The following is an 18,298-nucleotide window of genomic DNA, read 5'->3' on the forward strand; positions in this document are numbered from 1 at the left end:
TTATATAACTTACTATTAACTGAGCAGCCAATCAAATAGTCACTCTGTCAACTACACAACATTAACGGCACATAAATCCATCTTCAAACATCTCTGTGTTTAAATTCCTGAACTTAAATTTAAAGAAAACTGGCTGCTCATGACAGCACAAGTTTTACTTTGTGTAACTGCTTCTGCCACAGTGCAGTCTGGGTCCTTACTTAGCAGAGTGAGATGGAAATAGAAGAGGCGGATTTTCCCAGCCCTTGTAGGCGGGGCTGCTGAAGCACCTTTGAATGGGAAGGACATATTTAAAGAGGCACAGATCATTGCTGATGTTGAGACATACAATTTATGTGTGGTCACTTCTGGTCTTTCTGACAATTTACACCTAAAATATGAGCATTTCAACAATGTTATTCAAACCATATGTTGAAAAATTTGTTTATTTGTTCATGCATAATAAACTAAGCTTACTTCAATTGGACTCTAAAGTTTGGGTTCTGAGCTTTAGATATTTTTAGATTACTACTTGAAACTACATGTGAGAATGTGGAAGAACACTGTGGAAGATCAAGACAAAATCTGTAACTGATGACTTATGAGAGCACAAAAGTAACTGTAGTGTTTCACACTAAAGTGAAAGATGTTTAATTTCCTGAGCAGTGAATAATAAAGGATGTTGAGTTTGTTTAGTAGCTTCATGAAAATTTTAAACTGTTTCAAAATTTATTAAATCAATAACGCTTTTTTGCCCTGTGAATTTTTAGATACACTGTGTTTGCTCTTAAAATAAACTCTTTGAGACAGAAAAATGAAAGATACAGGTACAAAACCTGGGACTGATGTCCAGATTTTAAGATTCATTCCTCTGACACTCGTTGAGTCGGGGTTGGTGTGGTAAGGGTTATAAGGAAGGTTTTACACGGAGGGATTCCTGTATGTTCAGGGTGTGCCCCGCCTCTACAGACCTATGGTAGCTGGGATAGGCTCCAGCTCCACTGCGTCCAGATAGGGATAAGCGCAAGAGGACGAATGGATGGATGGATGGGTTTATGTGAAATATATTTGTTGTTGTTTCAGTTGTTGTTTTACTAAAATATTTCTATCGGATCAGATAAAACATAAAGTTCAAACCCTTATTTGCTGTCAGCATAATTACTGGTAAAATGTCTTTCTCAAAACCATATTAAGACATGAATATAATTTAGAGTTATACTCTGACAGCTGAAACACCTTTAAAGTACCTGCAGAACAGGTGAGCCGAGAAAAGCCCCTGAGAATTAAATGTGCACTTTTCCTACTGCTGTGTGGGAGTGTAAACACGAGGATGCGATTCTTGAAAACTGAAACTGAAACAAAAACGGGCCGTGACAGAGCGGCACAAACGAGTGTTTGACGGGTTGAAAGTTCTCATGTTAGTGTAGAATTGCAGATAAAATGGATCAATATCCGTATCCACTGTTTTTTGAAGCCACTGACTTTACAGACAGAGAGAAGGAGAAAGTGAGGAGATACTTTCAGAAAAGGCGAGACTCCGGGGGTGGCGACTGCGGAAATCTTGAAAAACTCGGAGGAAGCGTTTATAAAATCTGTTTCAAGTTAAAAGAGGGTAGGACAGTCGGTCATTTGTAAAATATTTTTTTTTAGATTTGTGTTTAAATTCAGGCTGTTTCAGTGACTCTGTTTATGGATGTTTTCCAGATCAAGACAGAGTTTTGCAGAGGAAGTTTCACACCATCACTCTTCCGAGTGGAGAAGTGCGGCTGACCGTGAGCCGGACAAGTTCACCACAGACCTCTGACCAGCCATCGACAAGCCAATCACTGGTACAGTTTACTGCACTTTCAAACATGACTTTTGGTTACAGTAAAAACTGAGTGTCAGAATAATGTGGCCAAATCAGTTTAAGAGGAATGAGTTAGCCTCCAGGGGAAGTTGGACAGCTGAGGACAATATTGACAAAAAACAGATGATTATAAAATATTTCAAAGACACTGTAAGTACTGCAAAGAATACATTTTAAATAGTAAAACAGTGCTTTTTTAAAAAAAAGATACACGATCATTAAATTTGACGTCAGGGACAAATATAGAGAACTATGTGTTTGCTCCACTTTTGCTGGGCCCTCTTTTTTATAGCTTTCATTTCATTGTGCCTCAGTGTTTTCAGTGGCTGACAGTTCTCAGGTTTCTTTCACTTCTGAGTCTTGCTGTTAATACAGAGTGTAAATATACAGTCTAGTTCAGCATTTTTTAAATAAGAAAGCCTTCCCTGAAAATACATCATGTGGATGGCACAGTGTGCAGATACAGATGCAAATACTTCACATACTATTTTGCATTAATGCCTTTGTAGACAAGGAAGCAATGCCATGTACAGGGAGTGCAGAATTATTAGGCAAGTTGTATTTTTGAGGAATAATTTTATTATTGAACAACAACCATGTTCTCAATGAACCCAAAAAACTCATTAATATCAAAGCTGAATGTTTCTGGAAGTAGTTTTTAGTTTGTTTTTAGTTTGAGCTATTTTAGGGGGATATCTGTGTGTGCAGGTGACTATTACTGTGCATAATTATTAGGCAACTTAACAAAAAACAAATATATACCCATTTCAATTATTTATTTTTACCAGTGAAACCAATATAACACCTCCACATTCACAAATATACATTTCTGACATTCAAAAACAAAACAAAAACAAATCAGCGACCAATATAGCCACCTTTCTTTGCAAGGACACTCAAAAGCCTGCCATCCATGGATTCTGTCAGTGTTTTGATCTGTTCACCATCAACATTGCGTGCAGCAGCAACCACAGCCTCCCAGACACTGTTCAGAGAGGTGTACTGTTTTCCCTCCTTGTAAATCTCACATTTGATGATGGACCACAGGTTCTCAATGGGGTTCAGATCAGGTGAACAAGGCGGCCATGTCATTAGTTTTTCTTCTTTTATACCCTTTCTTGCCAGCCACGCTGTGGAGTACTTGGACGCGTGTGATGGAGCATTGTCCTGCATGAAAATCATGTTTTTCTTGAAGGATGCAGACTTCTTCCTGTACCACTGCTTGAAGAAGGTGTCTTCCAGAAACTGGCAGTAGGACTGGGAGTTGAGCTTGACTCCATCCTCAACCCGAAAAGGCCCCACAAGCTCATCTTTGATGATACCAGCCCAAACCAGTACTCCACCTCCACCTTGCTGGCGTCTGAGTCGGACTGGAGCTCTCTGCCCTTTACCAATCCAGCCACGGGCCCATCCATCTGGCCCATCAAGACTCACTCTCATTTCATCAGTCCATAAAACCTTAGATAAACCAGTCTTGAGATATTTCTTGGCCCAGTCTTGACGTTTCAGCTTGTGTGTCTTGTTCAGTGGTGGTCGTCTTTCAGCCTTTCTTACCTTGGCCATGTGTCTGAGTATTGCACACCTTGTGCTTTTGGGCACTCCAGTGATGTTGCAGCTCTGAAATATGGCCAAACTGGTGGCAAGTGGCATCTTGGCAGCTGCACGCTTGACTTTTCTCAGTTCATGGGCAGTTATTTTGCGCCTTGGTTTTTCCACACGCTTCTTGCGACCCTGTTCAAAGTCAAAGTCAAAGTCAACTTTATTTGTCAATTCTGCCACATGTACAGGACATACGGAGAATAGAAATTCCGTTACTCTCAAACCCTAGATGAAATAGCAAATGAACATTTAAATAAAGAGAGTGATTAAAAAATGCAAATAAAATAATTAAAAAGTAAAAATTTAAATAAATAAATACAATACAAATTAGCAAGAAAGCTATGCAATATACAATATACAATATTCAGGTAAGGGTAAATGACATTGAGTGTAAACCAGGCAGAGTAGTGCAAATAGGCAAATAGTGCAAATGGAGATTTAGTAATGTTGACTATTTTGAATGAAACGCTTGATTGTTCGATGATCACGCTTCAGAAGCTTTGCAATTTTGAGACTGCTGCATCCCTCTGCAAGATATCTCACTATTTTTGACTTTTCTGAGCCTGTCAAGTCCTTCTTTTGACCCATTTTGCCAAAGGAAAGGACGTTGCCTAATAATTATGCACACCTGATATAGGGTGTTGATGTCATTAGACCACACCCCTTCTCATTACAGAGATGCACATCACCTAATATGCTTAATTGGTAGTAGGCTTTCGAGCCTATACAGCTTGGAGTAAGACAACATGCATGAAGAGGATGATGTGGACAAAATACTCATTTGCCTAATAATTCTGCACTCCCTGTATGTTACTCCACCTCCATACCATCAAAGATACTGTGTCATGGTCCTGGGTCCTTTTGACAAAGTGTTTTGAGTTCGCTTGTATTTTTGTCACTTGGTGTTATTATTTGTGTTTTACGTCCACTGTGTTTATTCTATAATTGGTTTTTCTGCTTTGCTTTTGATTATTAGATTCCCCTCGTGTCTTTACCCCCTGTGTCTCCCTCTGTGTTTGTTTCTTTGTGTGAGTCCTTGTGCCTTGTGTTCCATCATGTTTCCCCAGGCCGTCTGCCTGTGCTCTCCCTTGTGTTCCCTCGTTCCCACCTGCCTCTCCTCCACTCCCACCCATATCATGTTTCCTGTTTTACTGTGAAGGTCCCGTGTTTTTTCTGTTCAGTCTAGCTTCCCCTGTCTCGTTATGGTTATTCGTATCAGCTGTACTCCTCGTGTGTTCTCACTTCCTTGTCATCCCTCTGTGGATTTAGGTAAGTGTCCTCCCTCATAGCTGTGTGACTCTCCCTGTGTCTCCCCATGAGTTTATAGGTTGTCGCAGTTTAGTTTATTTCTATTTGTATCACCTCTACACCTGCAATAAAGCAGTTCACATTTTTCATCTCTGTGAGTTTCCGTTTGGGTCCTTTTCCTTCCCTCACACAGCCGTTTTGTGACATACTGTTTTTAAAAACATAGGTCATAAAAAGCCAGATGGTAACACTCTCACTGGACACTTTATTAGGTACACCTTGAGAGTAACAGAGAAGACTTCAGTGCTGCTTTAAATCTTTGCTGTTAATTTTTTATTATAATGTTGTGATGTTATTTGAGTTACTGTTTCCTTCCTATCAACTCGAAGCAGTCTGGCCATCCTCTGACCTCTGACATCAAGAAGACGTTTTCATGCAGAGAATTGGATATTTTCTCTTTTTCAGTCCATTCTCTGTAATCCCTAGAGATGGTTGTGTGGGAAAATAAATAAATTAAAGCAGCTCAAATTTATTTTTCATTCTGATGCTCAGTTTGAACTTCAGAAGATCCTCTTGACCATGTCTAAATGGTTAGTGGCATGTGATTGGTTGATTATCCATATGTATTAATAAGCTTAAACAGGTGTACCTAATATAGTGGCCAGAGATTGTTTGTCTGTGTGGTTCGGTCACACAAAATTTTAAATTCCTTGTGGAATCCATGGACACTGCGTCTCGTTTGCACACAGATTAAAAAAAAAACCTCAACATCATGTTTTAGATTATTCACCAGTCATTGCATTCTGCTTTCATTTACATTGTACACAAATACCCAGACTGGTTTAGAAACAGGCCTGTAGCATATTTCTTTTATAACACAGTGTCATAGTCAGACATAGCAATCAAAAAGAAAAACATATAAACAAAAATATTAATTTAATGTGGTTTTACCTATAACAGAAAGGACTGTATGAATTGGGGCAACTGCCATAAAATCAATGTTGTTGTTTTTTGTTTGTTTTTTTGTAGAACTAGTTTATGATGATTGAATGATTGATGTGTCCAAACAACAAACACTGAATTTTAATTTAGCAGTGGGCTCAGTGTTTCATGTTTACTCCATGATGGATCTCGTGTATGCTGTAGACTGGACATAGCTAACATAGTACATAATGGATGAATTATTAACAGATTTAAAGAGAAAAGAAATAAAATACATGACATGGCGAAGATTACGTTGATTAGAGGTTTTGAATAAGGGTTATGTATTACTTAATGTCCAACCCTATGTGGTACACTCCCACTGTTTACAATAAGTAGCCTATCGTATATCATAAATTGACAGATTTTTTTTTCTTTCCCTCTTTCAGAGCTCTAGAAACTCAAACATAAAAGGTCTTGAGAAGACTTTCAGGATAGATGTTTTCCTGCTGTTTTTCCTGAGAGACAACTGTAAAGCATACACAATTTTTGAAAAACAACTGTCATCAATCGGCTGCACAGTGGAGCTAAATTTCGATGAAGAGGAGGTTTTGGTTAGAGGAGAGGTTGACAAGGGGCCAGGAGGTGGTTTTGGTGGCGCTGCAGAGAAATGGGAGTGCCAAGTGGATCGGGTCTTTATTCGGCTTACCGAGACCTACCTCTGCTATCATGTGCTTGAGCCAAAACTGGTGAAAATGATACTGCAGGACTCGGCCTTTAAGACAGATGATATCAAAGTTTACACAGAGAGTGGCTATGCTGTGGTTGTGGGAGAGGTTGATGCCGTGAACGAAAAGATTGCAATTCTGGAAAAACGCCTACCCACCAAAAAGGTAATGCCAATTGTGGAGAGGAACTTCAAGCTCATAGAAGAAGAGTTCAATCGAGAAATGCGTGCTAATTGTCCAGAGGTTACAATCATCAGAGGTAGTGCCATGATCACTTTGGAGGGCCCTGACAAAGAGGTGCAGTCAGGAGCTACAAAACTGGTTGAACTGATTAAGAACATAAAGGAGAAGAGCGTTAAGTTCCCTACAGCTCTGCTAACCTTCATGAAGACCAGTGATGCCATCCCAAAATACCAAACTCGCTTCCAGCAAAGGCTCAGAAACCCTGTTTTCTTTGAGGTGGGTGCAGATCTGGTTCTGTCCAGTTTGTCCTCTGATGCTTTAAATATGGCCGAGGCAGCAGTAATGAGAGACTTTAAAGTGACCACTGTACAGCTGCAGGGTGCAATAGATCTCAACAGGTTGAAAGAAATTCTGATGAAAGCCAAGAACGAGGCAAACAGTAGAGAGTTCAGAGTGGACATCAGCTACATGCCAGGCGCCAGGGGAACCTCAACAACCAACGTCCAACTGGTGGGCTTCAGTGAAAATGTGGCCAAGCTCAATGAAGTTCTTCATGACTTCCAGTTGAATCAAGTTTCAACTCAAGAAACCATCAATCTGCTTCATCCTGAAATGGTCGACTGTTTTAATAAAATCTTAGACTTGATTGGCATGAAGCAGACCAAGGTGACCTTACAAGCCTCACATTTTCCAAATCCTTGTGTGTTTGTGTCTGGTCCTCGATGTCATGTTCAGGAGGCCAAGGAGGCCCTAACATCAACTCTAGACAGTGTTGTAGTAGACACTTTGACTCTAGATGGACCAGGGGCTCAGCAGTACTTCCAGGAAGAGGGTAAAGTGACTAAAGAGCTGATAGAGAGCTCCTGTTACGTCATTATCCGAGATAAGCAAACTGCAGCCATCCCAAACGTGCAAAGACCACGAAACACCAGCAGACTCAGTGATACACCTAGATCTCTCAGCTACAGCAGCAGCATGTACAGCACAGTTGGAAACTCTGCAATCAACAGAACAAACCTGAAGATCAAACTCAGCAGTTTAGAAAATGAACAGGTTTGATTATTTCCATTCAATTCTATTTCCCATAGTCTCAAAATAAAATATCAACATTCATGTTATTCAAAATGATTTCTGCAGGTGGATGTTCTGGTGGTCCCCATGCTCAACAAACAGCTGACTTCTACAAATATTGGCAAAAGTTTGTTGGCCAAAGCTGGGAATATATTAAAGTTAAAGTTTGATTCAGTCTTAGCCAGTTGTGCCCTCGCCCCTGGTGATGTTCAGCTGGTTGATGCACCTCCATCTCTGGGCTGCTCCAAGATTTTCTTCATTGAGTGCTTGCCTTGGGATGGAGTAAGAGGACAGAGTGTTCAGGTAAAATTAAGGACTTTCATTAACACTTCTGGTGATGGAAAAGTGCTAATTCATATTTAATTTACCTTCAGAAAACCATTGAAATGCACTTTATAGCTGTAAATAGATGAAAGTATTAATTTGAATAATCAGATGATATCTAAGCATGTATACTCAAAACTAGAGGAACAGACAAAAGAAAAGATAATAAAATATTTAACTGAAAAGTAAAAGCATTAACACACAAACTAGTCAATTAACTGTACCTATAACTGCAAGGGAGGATTTATCCTCCAAAGCCTCACTGTTTTCCATGTGTGCTCTGTTAGTTGCAGTGTGCAATCCAAGAGTTTGAAAACATAGTTTAAAATATGTAACTTTTGATTTGCAGGCTCTTGGTAACGGTCTGAAGAGGTGTCTGGAGCTTTGTGCACAGCTGAATTTGGGTTCAGTGGCCATTCCAATCATTGGGCCAGGAATTGTTTTACAATACCCGCTGAGAGAAGCTATTCAAGTGTTGACCGACATCATTCACCAGTTTGGATTATCTGCATCCTCTGGATCTCTTACAAACATCCACATTGTGATTAAACCTGGTTACCCTGATTCTGAGGCGGTCAGTGTCAATCGATATGTCCTGATCTGATATGTAACATGAAGGCATCCATCTTTCATCATGTTATTCTGTGTTTTTATCTACAGTGCTACCACGATGTCTACAAACAGCTCGGCTTAAATATGAACCAGGGAGGCCAAGGTAAACTAGCACTACTCAGACTGTCTTCATTATGTGAGATTAATGAATAGTGAGCAGATAAAAAGCCTTCAGCCAGTGTCATATTTTACCATCTTCATTATCACCCTCAGCCATCAGACTAAATATCAGACAAAATCAATGTGTGGTGTTCTTCGTCTCAGCAATCTTCAGGTCCCTCACCAGCGACCTAGATGACATCGTCATAACAGTGGGAAGTGGAGTTAAACTACATGTGGTGTTTGGTGACATCACTAATGAGACTACAGATGCTGTGGTGAACATAACAGACTCCCAAAGTTTTAACTTTGGTAAGTAACCTTGGTGAGCAGGAGGATCACTATGGCAAAGTCAAACAGCTGTTCATGAATATCTGCTCAAAAATGGGGATGCCCATATGAATATAATCTTTGAGGATCAAAGTTTTCATCTAGCATTATCAGCAGGTCACTTACATTAGCTAAAAACCTCAGCATATAATTACGAAGAGCTTAACAGATAGTCATGGTTGAACATCATAAGTATTAGAAAGCCACTAATTTCTAATGTATATGGAGCTGTAAAACTAGATAATTTCTTATATTTTGGATCTCATACCTATCATGGTTATAGTTTCACATAATGAAATCTAGTGCAAATTAGGCACATTCAGCAGGAACAGGCTTAGTGGATGGCAAAATGTAAAACTCTCAGGCGTAGGTGATGGAAAGCAATCAAACTGTAACACAGACAAGTGACTCAGTGACAGTCTGGCAGGGAACAGAGATGAACAGGTGAACTGGTACGCTGCCTGTGGTGTCAACTCAGCATGAGAAATGTTTGATCTTCAGCCAAGAAGGTTTGGCAGGGATTAGCCTTTGACTTACCTTTGAGTACCATTTCCCATAAATGCATGTGGATTGATTTGGGAATATAGGGTTGATGAGTAACTATTCAGGAAACGTATCCAACTGTGACACAAATTGGAACTTAAGATGAAACTGTGGCATTATTATTATTGTTGCTATTTCCAAAGCTGTACTTACTAATTAAATACATTTATTAAATATATTTTACCAATAGGCATTAGACATTCATTTTACTAAGATTATCTTACTCTTTTTGAAACCCCAGTTTTTCTTTTAATGTTACCATAAGATTGGTATTTGTGATTTTTATTACATGCTAACAAATCAAAATGTATTTGTTACTCAACTGTGCAACTGACCCTAAACATTACAGTAGCAAAATTTGGCATGTTACTAACAAAATCAGTGCGCTCCAGGGTAGCTGTGGCTACAGTGTAGCTTGCCATCACCAGTGTGTGAATGGGTGGATGACTGAATGTAGTGTAAAGCGCTTTGAGGTCCATAGGGACTAAGTAAAGCGCTATACAAATACAGGCCATTTACCATTTTTTACCATTTACCAAAATAGATGGCAATAGTTATGTAAAGGTTGGTAACCTCCATCATCAGAATCATCAGTCCTGGTGCTGATTAGCTTTTTTAGCATGCTAAAACTAGCACAAGATTAGCATGTAGCACAAACTTGCCTTCACTGACATCCTTTAAAATATATTTTTTCTTTCTCTATATATGGCTTATGCAAAGACATCTCAACTTTAGCTGAACCACAGGCGGCAGCAACAGTGAATCGAGGAGAAATTTTCGTGACCCAGTCTGGAAACTTCCTCAGTAAAGCTATTTTACATGTGCATGGAGAACAGGATGAAGTCCTCATTGAACAACTTGTGTGTGATATCATTTGTTACTGTGAATCACATAAATATAATTCAGTGGCAATTCCTGCCATGTGTGCTGGTAAGTATTTTGTTCAGCATTTCTATTTATTCTGTTTGTTGTGCTACACACACACACACCTAAGAGGCAGGGGTGTTTTTGCAGGAGCTGGAGGTTTGGATCCTGCGATTGTGGCAGGAGCCATTTTTCGAGGGATCAAGTCATCTGCATCAATCATGACCAGCCTCACTGACATCCGTCTCATCCTGATTAAGATCGATGTCTTCTTGACTTTTAAAGAGGAAGCGATGCAGATGTATTCCCCAGCTGTCATCAACAGAGGTGACAGAAATATTCACAAACTGACATTTTGTGTAGTTATTTAGTGTAATGAATTTTAAAATAAAAACTGATTCAAAATTATTTTACTGAAATTTTTTACTGATTTGTTCTAGTACTTCCAGTACTTCCAGTACTTCCAGTTCAAGTACAGCAACAACAGCCTCCTCATTCTGTGAGTGCATACCTCAGCAGTCTCCAAATCAGCTCTACAAGTCAGCAGTCTGTCTTCACGTTCCTGGGTCTTTCCAAAAAGGACGTTGACGATGCCATGGAAAAGCTGAAGCATCAATATCAGACGCAGTGCTCCAGTAACACCTTCTCAAAGGAGGAACTGGAACCCCTCGACCAGGATGACATGATGGAGCTGAAGGAGCTGGTGGAGTCTGAGGGTTTATTCATGCAAACAGATCAGGCTGGCACCCTAACAGTGAGCGGGCTAAAAGACGGGGTCACCCGGGTGATGCAGAAAATGAATCAGTGTCAGTTAATGGCTCTTGCTAGAGAGGTAAGAGTCAGGGAGGAGGAGGATTTGTACCTTCGAGTTGTTTGGTGCATCCTGGCACATAACGGTAACTGGGAAAGACTTCCCAGAACAGCCAATCACCAACTGGAAAGCGACGAATTAACAGAAGGAATAACAGATGCACAGGGACTCACATGGGAGGTTAATCTACAGAGAATGGTGGCCACACAATCACTGAGACAGACAACGAAGCTGAAACGACTTGAGAATCTCACAGGTGAGAAGATAGTTCTCAATGATTTACAAAATGAGCCCGACTGATACTGGAGTTTGATGCTTGAGAGTAATACAAACTCAAAAGAAACAAATGTTAAAGTGTATAAGATGTAATGAAAGGATGGAGTACAAATAGAAATGCATAATATATTGCAACCTGCCGCACCTGTAAGAAAAACAATCATACAACACCTCGAACACAAAACTTTAAAAATGCACAGCTACATAAATATCTGTGTGTGCATGTGTGTGTGACAGACAGAGAGAGAGAGAGTGAGAGAGAAGAGTATGTGTATGCGTCTTTGTCACGAAATATACATGAAAATGAGTGTGGGAAGCTGCAATAACACCTCTCAGGAGCCAGAGCATGATAGAGATGGATCCAGGAGAACCATTTGAAGCCCCCAAGAGTACCAAAGACCTGAGGCCACACATCTCAGTGATATCTGTGCCTCCATGCCAGCAGGAGAAGAAAGGAGGCCCTTAAATGGGCAGCTCAGAGCCAAGGGGTGGGAGTCCCAGAGGGCTAGAGGCAACAGGCAACCGACCCTCCTAGACTTTGGCCACCCTAGTGTGAGCCAAGCTCAAATTCCCGGGCTCAAGGTGCCAAAGAATTGCCCAGTAGCTGGCAGACGTGTGTGGGTTTGTGAAACAGGGGTCTAGGAAGATGGCTCTACCCACTGTGACCTACACTACCCACAACCCTCCATCAAGACACTACATCTATGGTTGATGCATTGTATGAGGGAATGAGAATTTACTACAAGAATTTGTAGTAAATGGCAAATAATAAAGCTTAGCATAAGCTCTTTCTGTGTCTTCTTGTTTGTATGCTGTATAAGCTATATATGCTTGTCTCTTTCAGACTTTACTTTCCCTCTGTACTGGGACAGCATGGCTGCCAGTGAAAATATGATGGTCATTCCCCTGGAGTCTTCTTCTGCAGAGTACCGAACAGTGAAGGAGGCCTTCAAACGAACCGTCGCCAAAACTGTGATGAAGGTGGGTGGCTCTCCTTGCGTAAAGGAACGTTTCAGTTTCTAATTGTATTACCTGTTTTATTATATGCATGCTGCATCACTACTTTATTCTTTTGTAGTCAGTACAACCAATGATATTAAATGTTATTAATGAAGTGTAAAGTGTAAAAAATATTTCTGTTTTTATTTGCTTTAATATTTATGTATATTTAGGTATATTATTTACAGTAATTCCCATTATTTATTTATTTATTTATTCATTTATTTATTTATTATTGCTTCCTTTTTATGACATATCCTATCATAAATTCTACCTCGAAGTTTGTTCCGTGTATTTGGTTTTGTAACCCCAGTAGCATGCCCAGAGATATATACATACATATACACACATACTGATGCAAATATACATGTGCACACACATACACATATATAAACACAGTGTTTGTGTAAAAAGCGAGTGCAAACCGTATCTTTGTAGTGGTCATGCTGGGACATTGTTTCAGTTCCTCACTCAGTCTGTTCCAGTGCTTCACTCCCAACATAGATGCAAAAACTTCATTTATCAGTAAATAAAGGATATTTAACTAATAAATTTATAGATAAAATGGAAGAGTAAAAAAGATCACAATGTAATTCCAAGTTACAAGAAATCAGTCAATGTCACATTATATAAACAAACTAAATTCACCATTTGAAAGATATGATTTATTTAATTAAATTGTATTTATTTATTTTTTAATTGTATTCATTCATTCTGGATTTTAGTTTTAGTTTCATATATCTGAAGTCCACTGAATTGATGATGACATAATTTTCTCATTCACAATACAAAGAAAGTTTCAATACAGTTGTAAAACCTGCCTGCAAATCATCATGTTTTCAGTTTTTCAGATTTGCAGATTTAAGGTAATTAATTGATCGATGTTTACAACACAGAATCTTCTCATACCTGAGATGCACACCTCAATTTATGGCCCTCAGAATATGAGCATAAAACTACCCCTCAGATGTAATTAATATCCTTGATTACCTTGTTTGGCAGCTTGTTGATCCTTTGTCCATCTTCTCTCTTGTCAGATTGACCGTTTGCAGAACGTTCACCTGCGTCGCGCCTATGAAGCACAGAAGAAGCACATTTCTGATAAGAATGCACAGGAGGGAGGAGCAGGGGAGAAACTTCTGTACCACGGGACGACCCAGGAAAATTGCAACTCCATAATGAAAACTGGATTCAACAGGCGCTTTGCTGGACAAAATGGTGATAATCTTTTTATAATCCACAAGTGCAAACTGTCAGTGCCAATAATTTGCATAACATGTTCTAACCAAAGTCAACACCAGAGTCTTCTTAGAGTTGCAGGTTTTCTGTTGCAGGGCAAAATAAAAGTAACCTTGTCATTAGCAGTCTAGTCTAAAATTAAGTAAATAAAACCTCAGATGATAGGAAAACGTGGTATATTAAGTTTCATTATTCATTTAACAAAAATTAAGCTAAAAGGAGGAAGCAGTGTATGAAAGCCAAAGTGACCCCTTAATGCTTACATGTGTGTGAGCATCTTTATAAAAACAGAAGTTTTGGCACTACTACTGGTCGAGAGCATTCAGGTGTGTGTCAACACAATACCACAATCTTCCTAGGAGTGGACGTCCCAGCAAACTTGCCCCAAGATCAAGATCTTGCAATGCTCAGAGAAATTGCAAAACACCCAAGAGCTACATCTCAGACTCTGCAGGTGTCGTTAGCATGTTAAATGTTAAAGTTTATGACTGTACAACTAAAAACAGACTGTCTGTTGACTGTGTGTTGTTTGTAAGGGTTGCTTCTTTTTTTTGCAACCACAAGTCAACATGAGCACCTCTGTTCTAGAGAGTCTAATGTGAGGCTGACAGCTAAAAAAAATCCAATACTGGATTACGTAAAAGCACAATGATTTCAAGCATAGCAGCAAATCTACAACACAATAGCTGCAAATGCTGCAATGGCCCAGTGTCCTTGCTCAAATGATGTGGTGGGACCTTAAGAGAGCTGTGCATAAATGAATGCCTGCAAACCTTAATGAACTGAAGCAACGCGCTAAAGAAGAGTGGGCTGAAATGTCACCAGAACAATGTGTGAGACTGATAAAGCCACACAGGAAATGATTACCGTATTTCCCGGACTACAAAGCGCACCTGAATATTAGCCGCACAAGCTAAAATCAGGGGAAAATCCTGTTTTGTACATACATTAGCCGCACCTGACTAAAAGCCGCAGGTGTTTCAATGTTGACTTATCATATGTAAGAGAATATGCACAAAGGGAATTGTCAGGAAAGAGATGGCTGTTTGGAGACATCACTTTTATTAATATTTTGAAAAACAAGTTATGGGTACATATTTGCACATGTAGTACATAACAGTAGCCTACAGCACACCAGAAAAATAGATTCGGCCTACCTTTTAGGCTCAGGTGCAGTGACACGGCTTTAACAAGAAGAAAAGTCAGTCATTCACTACCATCTTTCTCTTCTTCCTGCGCACTAAAACCACCAAAGTCCTCTCCTCCAGTGTCGGATACAAATAGGCTCAGGATGGCTTCGTCATCCACTCTTAGCTCCTTTCCTTCGTTGTCACTTTCAAAACCAAAGAAATCCTCGTTGTCAGTGTCAGAGTCGAACACCCTCTGAAGGGCCGTGGCGGTGTCCTCCTCTCCATCATGCAGCAGTCCAGCCCTTCAAAATCCGTTGGTGATCGTGGATGCTTTCACACTTTTCCACGCTGTCAGAATCCACCGGTGGAGTTGAGCATAACTTGCTTTTCGCAAGTTTATCGCCGCTCATCATCCACGACTCCCGCTGAACGCGTAGTGCTACTTTGAAGTTTGTTTTTCGCGCTACTTCGTACGGCACTACGTTGCCTGGCGGACGGACATGTGACTAACATACCACTCTTGAACCCCGATCCTTCCGCCAGGCAACGTAGTGCCGTACAACAGCGGAACACACAAAACAAATCGTCTTACGATATGACAAAAATCATGGAAAATCCATAGAAAAGCCGCACCTGACTAAAAGCCGCTGGGTTCAAAGCTTGTGCAAAAAGTAGCGGCTTATAGCCCGACAATTACGGTACTTAAAGTTATTGCTGCTAAAGATGATTTAATTATTAAGGTATTGAGTTTCGGGTTTTTGGGGGGATTTTTTTACCCCATCAGTCCATCGAGCGGGCATTGGTTGGCATAAGTGACCAACTTTGCAAACAAAATAACACAAAACAAGGCAACATAGGATTTTCAAATCGATACCATAGGTGTCTCTAATAAAGATCTTGTTTGAGTTCAAATCTCATTAGCCTTGACCTCAAGGTCAGCACCCCTGCTTCAATCTTTTTTAGGGTGACATTCAGTTTTTTCACAGTTTGCATTCAGTGAATTTTCATAATGGTAATAAGTATTTTCCTGTTATATGAGTGTAAGTATAACTGTATGGATTTTCAGGCCAGGGCACAACTTGATACGAGAATGGTTAAAAGATGATCCCCGCTTCAGAGAATTGACTCTAATGGTGCATCGATTTAAGTTTTTACTATAGTATTTGTTACTAATTACAAAGGAGGAGAGCTAATGTGTTTAAATAGACCTTTGACAAGTAACAGGCAATCCAGTATAACCACTGCTTGTTCCTGTATAATGTCAGGACAATGCAGGTAAAAATACACTGTGATTATGAGAGCATTCATATATTAAGGCTGAATAAATTATTTTCTCTTCTGGTGACTTTGGTGTTTCAAGGGTGATATGAAAGGCAAGGCTTTGTTGTTGTTGTTTTTAATCTTGTTAAGCATTTGTGGCTTTCGTGACACATAAAACCTTGGGTTTAAGTGATTGTGGAGGTGTTTTCAGGTCTAGTACAATAACAGCGCTTGATTCCTTATTGGGATGAAAGGAAAGATTTTCATGTTCCTGCATGCACTAATAAAACATGTCAATTACAATCAACAGTGTAGTTAAAACACCTGGTGGAAGATATTAAAGTAGCAGTACATGTAACAAAGGAGGGTTTAGTGAACTAGTAATTCTGTGTTCTACAGCTTGTACTTCCAGGGTATTTGTGACACCTAAAGAATCTACTGCTAGAAGACTGAGGGGTATCATGTGATTTATATTTCAAGACACTACAGTGTAAATGTGATCAGCTATTGTTAATTTTCTTTTTCTTTTCTTCCTACCCTCAGCAACTGCATATGGTCGTGGGACCTACTTTGCTGTAAATGCCAACTACTCGGCTCAGCCCACCTACTCCAAGCCAGCTGCTGATGGTTCTCAGTTAATGTTCGTCGCCCGAGTCCTCACAGGCGTCTGCACTCATGGCCAACATGATATGAAGGTGCCTCCACCTAGAAACCACCAGCAGCCTCACGACCGCTATGACAGTGTGGTAGACAGAATAGATAACCCCAGCATGTATGTTGTGTTTCATGACAACCAAGCGTACCCTGACTACCTCATCACATTCAAGTGAGAGTAAAGGAAAAGTTTTTTCCACTGTTTACAAACAAAGGTGTCTGAAAAATCCAAAAAGAAAAATAATAAAACTAATATGCACATTTCACACTACAGTTATATACAGTGAGATTTCGAGTTTGAATTATAGAATTATGTCTGATTTTAAGCTTAATTATTGACCTGTCACTGAATTAGAAAAGTTACATATGTGTACATAAACACTGGAAACATGTTACACAATCATGCAGTTTTTAATCTTTGATTTGGTTGACATTTGCATCTTACATCTTCACTTTGTAAAGTGTAAAGCACTTTGAATCACATCTAATTAGTCCAAGAACATGTCACAATACTCTAATAAAGATTTACTGTATGATTGCCTGGTCCATTCGTAAACTGTGACATTTCATTTGAATTGTGGTGACATTATGCAAACAACATCTAAAAAATATTTGAATTCATAATCAAGTAACTGTTAAACATAGTAAACCATCTGGTAGAAGAGTTAAAAAAGTTAACTTTGTTAAAATGAGAGTTAAAAACATGAGTGAAGAGAGAAAAGCTCCAGTGGGATGATAATCTTTCTTGTCTGTGGCATTTTTGTCCACAGCTAAATGTGTTTTACAAGAAAAGGGCTCTATATGTTTCCTTTGGAGTTCATTTACTACAAAACTGAATCTGTTATATATATCCGTTCGTTAAGTCTGACGTCACTAGCCGTGTCTGGGCCTAAACTCTGCTGCAGGTCCATATATCAAACGATCACTATGGCATTACTGAGAGTTGAAAAACTGTCTAAACTCTTTCATCTTTAATAAAATGATCAGCGTTCTGCTCTACCAGGTGTAACAATTGAGTTTAACATCCAGGCATCCATGAAAACGGAATTTATGACATTTAACGGAGTTAGAAGTTAGCAGGAAGTTAGCTCGCTAGCTTCTATCTAAATACAATATAGCATGTCCTGACTGTGGGGTTTTGGAAACAAATTAAAACGTACAGCTCTGTTATCACTTCCAGCATAAATGAAGACAGAAAACTAAACAGCAGTGACGTTTGTAGGGTTACTGAAGTTTGGCTAGCTGGTATATAATGATGTGCTACGTGACCGCTAGCGACACAGCTATGTTAGCATAATGTAAACAAGCTAACTTTTTTTCCACTCGATAAAAGTTAACGTGAGTGTTCTCGGTGGTCAGGAACAAATGTAATCGCATGGCAGGATGCTGTAAAAGGACCAAACTTCAGCCAGGACAACAACTGAGATAATCCATCCACAATACGAGGTTAGTCATTCATATACTGCTGCATGGGCTGGGCTGTAGTTACATCCTAAGGTTTTAAAAACTGAGCTTAAATAAATGATTAGCGGTAATAAAAGCCGAGGGAGGTCAACAGTGATCACTGACTGTTTTAGGA

General features: G+C 39.6%; 1 protein-coding gene across 4 annotated transcripts; it reads left to right on the forward strand.

The window, feature by feature from the left end:
• Positions 1 to 1,419: 1,419 nt before the first annotated feature.
• LOC146636287 (protein mono-ADP-ribosyltransferase PARP14-like) lies at positions 1,420 to 16,895 on the forward strand. 4 transcript variants are annotated; one of them, XM_085350776.1, is made up of 13 exons: positions 1,420 to 1,591; positions 1,684 to 1,813; positions 6,048 to 7,560; positions 7,645 to 7,881; positions 8,252 to 8,476; positions 8,563 to 8,617; positions 8,779 to 8,925; positions 10,192 to 10,416; positions 10,501 to 10,677; positions 10,791 to 11,417; positions 12,282 to 12,418; positions 13,474 to 13,654; positions 16,609 to 16,895. In XM_085350776.1, the coding sequence occupies exons 1-13, from the start codon at positions 1,420 to 1,422 to the stop codon at positions 16,893 to 16,895; spliced, it is 4,113 nt and encodes a 1,370-aa protein (XP_085206902.1). The 4 variants fall into 4 exon arrangements, with proteins under 4 accessions (XP_085206902.1, XP_085206903.1, XP_085206905.1 ...); XM_085350777.1 differs by having other exon boundaries at positions 1,684 to 1,808; positions 6,046 to 7,560; XM_085350779.1 differs by having other exon boundaries at positions 1,684 to 1,808; positions 6,046 to 7,560; positions 10,800 to 11,417.
• Positions 16,896 to 18,298: the final 1,403 nt, after the last annotated feature.

The sequence above is a fragment of the Diplotaxodon limnothrissa genome, linkage group LG3, assembly GCF_057381915.1.
Source record: "Diplotaxodon limnothrissa isolate DT_005_m linkage group LG3, D_limnothrissa_male_GT1.1, whole genome shotgun sequence".
NCBI classification, from domain to species: domain Eukaryota; kingdom Metazoa; phylum Chordata; class Actinopteri; order Cichliformes; family Cichlidae; genus Diplotaxodon; species Diplotaxodon limnothrissa.

What these genes read in the sequence shown, in the direction of transcription:
- LOC146636287 (XM_085350776.1), top strand. Translation starts at nt 1,420, where the DNA reads ATGGATCAATATCCGTATCCACTGTTTTTTGAAGCCACTGACTTTACA. An exon ending in TATGAACCAGGGAGGCCAAG is followed by an intron (nt 8,618 to 8,778) that starts GTAAACTAGCAC and finishes TCTTCGTCTCAG; the next exon opens with CAATCTTCAGGTCCCTCACC. An exon ending in AATTCCTGCCATGTGTGCTG is followed by an intron (nt 10,417 to 10,500) that starts GTAAGTATTTTG and finishes GTGTTTTTGCAG; the next exon opens with GAGCTGGAGGTTTGGATCCT.